At 46.2% G+C, this 2,447-nt stretch overlaps 1 protein-coding gene across 1 annotated transcript; it reads left to right on the top strand.

Moving 5' to 3' along the window:
- Positions 1-578: 578 nt before the first annotated feature.
- LOC140991232 (uncharacterized) lies at positions 579-2,228 on the top strand. The gene has a single exon (XM_073461171.1). It carries the CDS (start codon positions 579-581, stop codon positions 2,226-2,228), a length of 1,650 nt encoding a protein of 549 aa, XP_073317272.1.
- Positions 2,229-2,447: the final 219 nt, after the last annotated feature.

The following is a 2,447-nucleotide window of genomic DNA, read 5'->3' as shown; positions in this document are numbered from 1 at the left end:
AAAACGTGTAAATGCCCGAGCTCTTCTATAACTGCCCGAGAGGCCTTATGTTCGATCACCTCGATATAAGTAAAGCATTTAATGGCGTCAACTTGATAGAGCATGCATAGCCGACCTATCTCTGACAATAACATAAATGGTTGACAACATTAAGTGGGCCGGATGTGACTAGTATGCGATTTGACGTGTCAGAATGTAGGGTATAATCAGCCACCCTATTATAATTAATGATCAGCACAAGGAACGAGGTCATCATTGCAATCTCCATTATAAATATCAAGTGCTTTATTTGCATTTGGGGGGTCATTCAGATATTAATTTGCGCATTGAATACTCTCATTTATTGTACATCTTACCCGGGGCGTTCATTTTACAGTTGTCATTCGGTTGTATTAATTTTTCTACTTGAGTTCCCTGTTAATCGACGGAAGAAATTTTTAAGTCCTAACGTCCGACTCATATTCCCTTTTATATATTTTGATAGTATACCCGGTTGAGTATTCGACCCGACTCATCCCTTTTACCCGGGTTGCATCATTGGCGCCGTCTGTGGGAAATTGGAGTTTTAAGACGTAGATATGGCACCTACTAGGAGAGCCCATCAGGACACTTCTCGAATTCAGGAGGAGAACTATACCCATCTCTCTGGTGCAGGAGGCCCCCCACCCAATGGTCCTCAACCCACCATTCATCTAACACCTGAAGAGTTGACCAAAATTGTAGCTGATGGTGTTAAGACGGCCATGGAAAATAAGGCTCCTAATCATTCTGTTCCACTACAAGAAGAACGTGAGCAGTTGCATGGTAATCAGGAAGAGGAGAGGGAGTCAAGCGCAGGTTCTAAGTCCCCTACTGTTGTGGAAGAATTGGAGGAGTTGAGGAAGAAAGTAAAGGTGTTAGAAGGGCAGGTTGGTTCCAAGGATAGTGTTCCAGTCGTAAAAGGTTGCCCGTTCTCTGATATTATTATCCGTGAACCATTACCCGGACATTTCAAGTCAGCCAAGATCAAGGACTATGATGGGAGTTCTGATCCCGAAGAGCACCTTGCTCGCTTCGAAAATATGGCTATGTTACATTGCTACGGGGACCAAATCAAGTGTAAAGTGTTCCTCACCACCCTCGTCGACTCTGCACAAAGATGGTTCGAAGGGCTGGCGGCCCAAAGTATCAATTGTTTTGAAGATTTCCAAAAGGTATTTTTGCATCAATTTAGCAGTAGCAAGAAGTACAAGAAGACTGCTTTCAGCCTATTCGAGGTCAAACAAAGGCAAGACGAAACCCTAAGGGCATATCTCAAAAGATTCAACCGAGTGGCCCTGGATGTACCAGCCTGCGTCCCCGAAACGAAAACTACAGCGTCCATGCAAGGGTTGTGGGAAGGGGATTTTTTCCGATCCCTAACTAAGAAATTGCCCGTGAATTTCGAGGATCTCTTATCCCGTGCAGAGAAATACATTAATATGGAAGAGGCGCAGAACCAAAAGAGGGAGGCTTTAAAGAGAGCCAGAGGAGATCGGGTAGCCAAGCCCGACGAAAGAGCTCCCAAGAAAGGTGGCCCGGGACATTTACCTCATGTACCTTTGAAAATTGTTCGGGACCGAGAGATTCAAGAATGCAGCTTGGACGTAGTCTCGCATCCCGGACCAGTACCCAGAACACCAAGACCAGAGCGGAAAGGGTACTGTACCCTTCATAAAGAGTGTTCTCACAATACAAATGAATGCCGAACTCTGAGAAAAGAATTTAAGAAGCACTCTGAACCGGAATCTCATCCTTCCCGGGACAAACCCAGATCTGGTCCTTGGGTATATCGTCGCCCCGGATTCAATACTCCCGGAACATCGGCGAGTATCCCGAGTAAAGGTGGTAGCAAGAGAATCGAAGAGAACTCCCGGGAGAGGAGAAACGCGCAACCAGAAAAGAGGGATCCTACCCCAATCAGAGGAGTGATAAAGATGATTTCAGGAGGGTCTACTGATGGTGACTCTAATCGGGCCAGAAAGGCAAGGAGTAGGAGGGAATGCTTGGAGGTTGGTGAGAGAAAGAGAGACGAGCCAATTATAAGCTTTGGACCAGAGGACCTCAGAGGAGTTAGTCTACCGCACAATGACGCTCTGGTCATCCAGGCTCGAGTGGCTAACTATGATGTGCTTAGGGTATTTGTTGACAACGGTAGTTCCGTCAATGTTAGCTTCAAAGAAGCATTAGTTCCAGATGGATTTGCATGAATATCAGTTAGAGGCAGTTGAGACTGCCCTGTTTGGCTTCGCTGGGCATGCGGTCTACCCTGAAGGAGAAATCACTCTGCCCCTAACACTCGGAAGTGGAGACTTGAGAAAGACAGTTATGACAGTCTTCACCATAGTAGATGCGCCATCCTCATATAACATAATCCTGGGAAGGCCGGCCATGAACGAGATGAGGGCTGTGGCATCTACTTATCACCA

This window comes from Primulina huaijiensis, chromosome 13, assembly GCF_012295235.1.
Source record: "Primulina huaijiensis isolate GDHJ02 chromosome 13, ASM1229523v2, whole genome shotgun sequence".
Taxonomy (NCBI): Eukaryota; Viridiplantae; Streptophyta; class Magnoliopsida; order Lamiales; family Gesneriaceae; genus Primulina; species Primulina huaijiensis.
Note: the sequence above shows the minus strand (reverse complement) of the source record. Positions and strands in the feature narration are given on the sequence as shown.

What these genes read in the sequence shown, in the direction of transcription:
- LOC140991232 (XM_073461171.1), top strand. Translation starts at nt 579, where the DNA reads ATGGCACCTACTAGGAGAGCCCATCAGGACACTTCTCGAATTCAGGAG.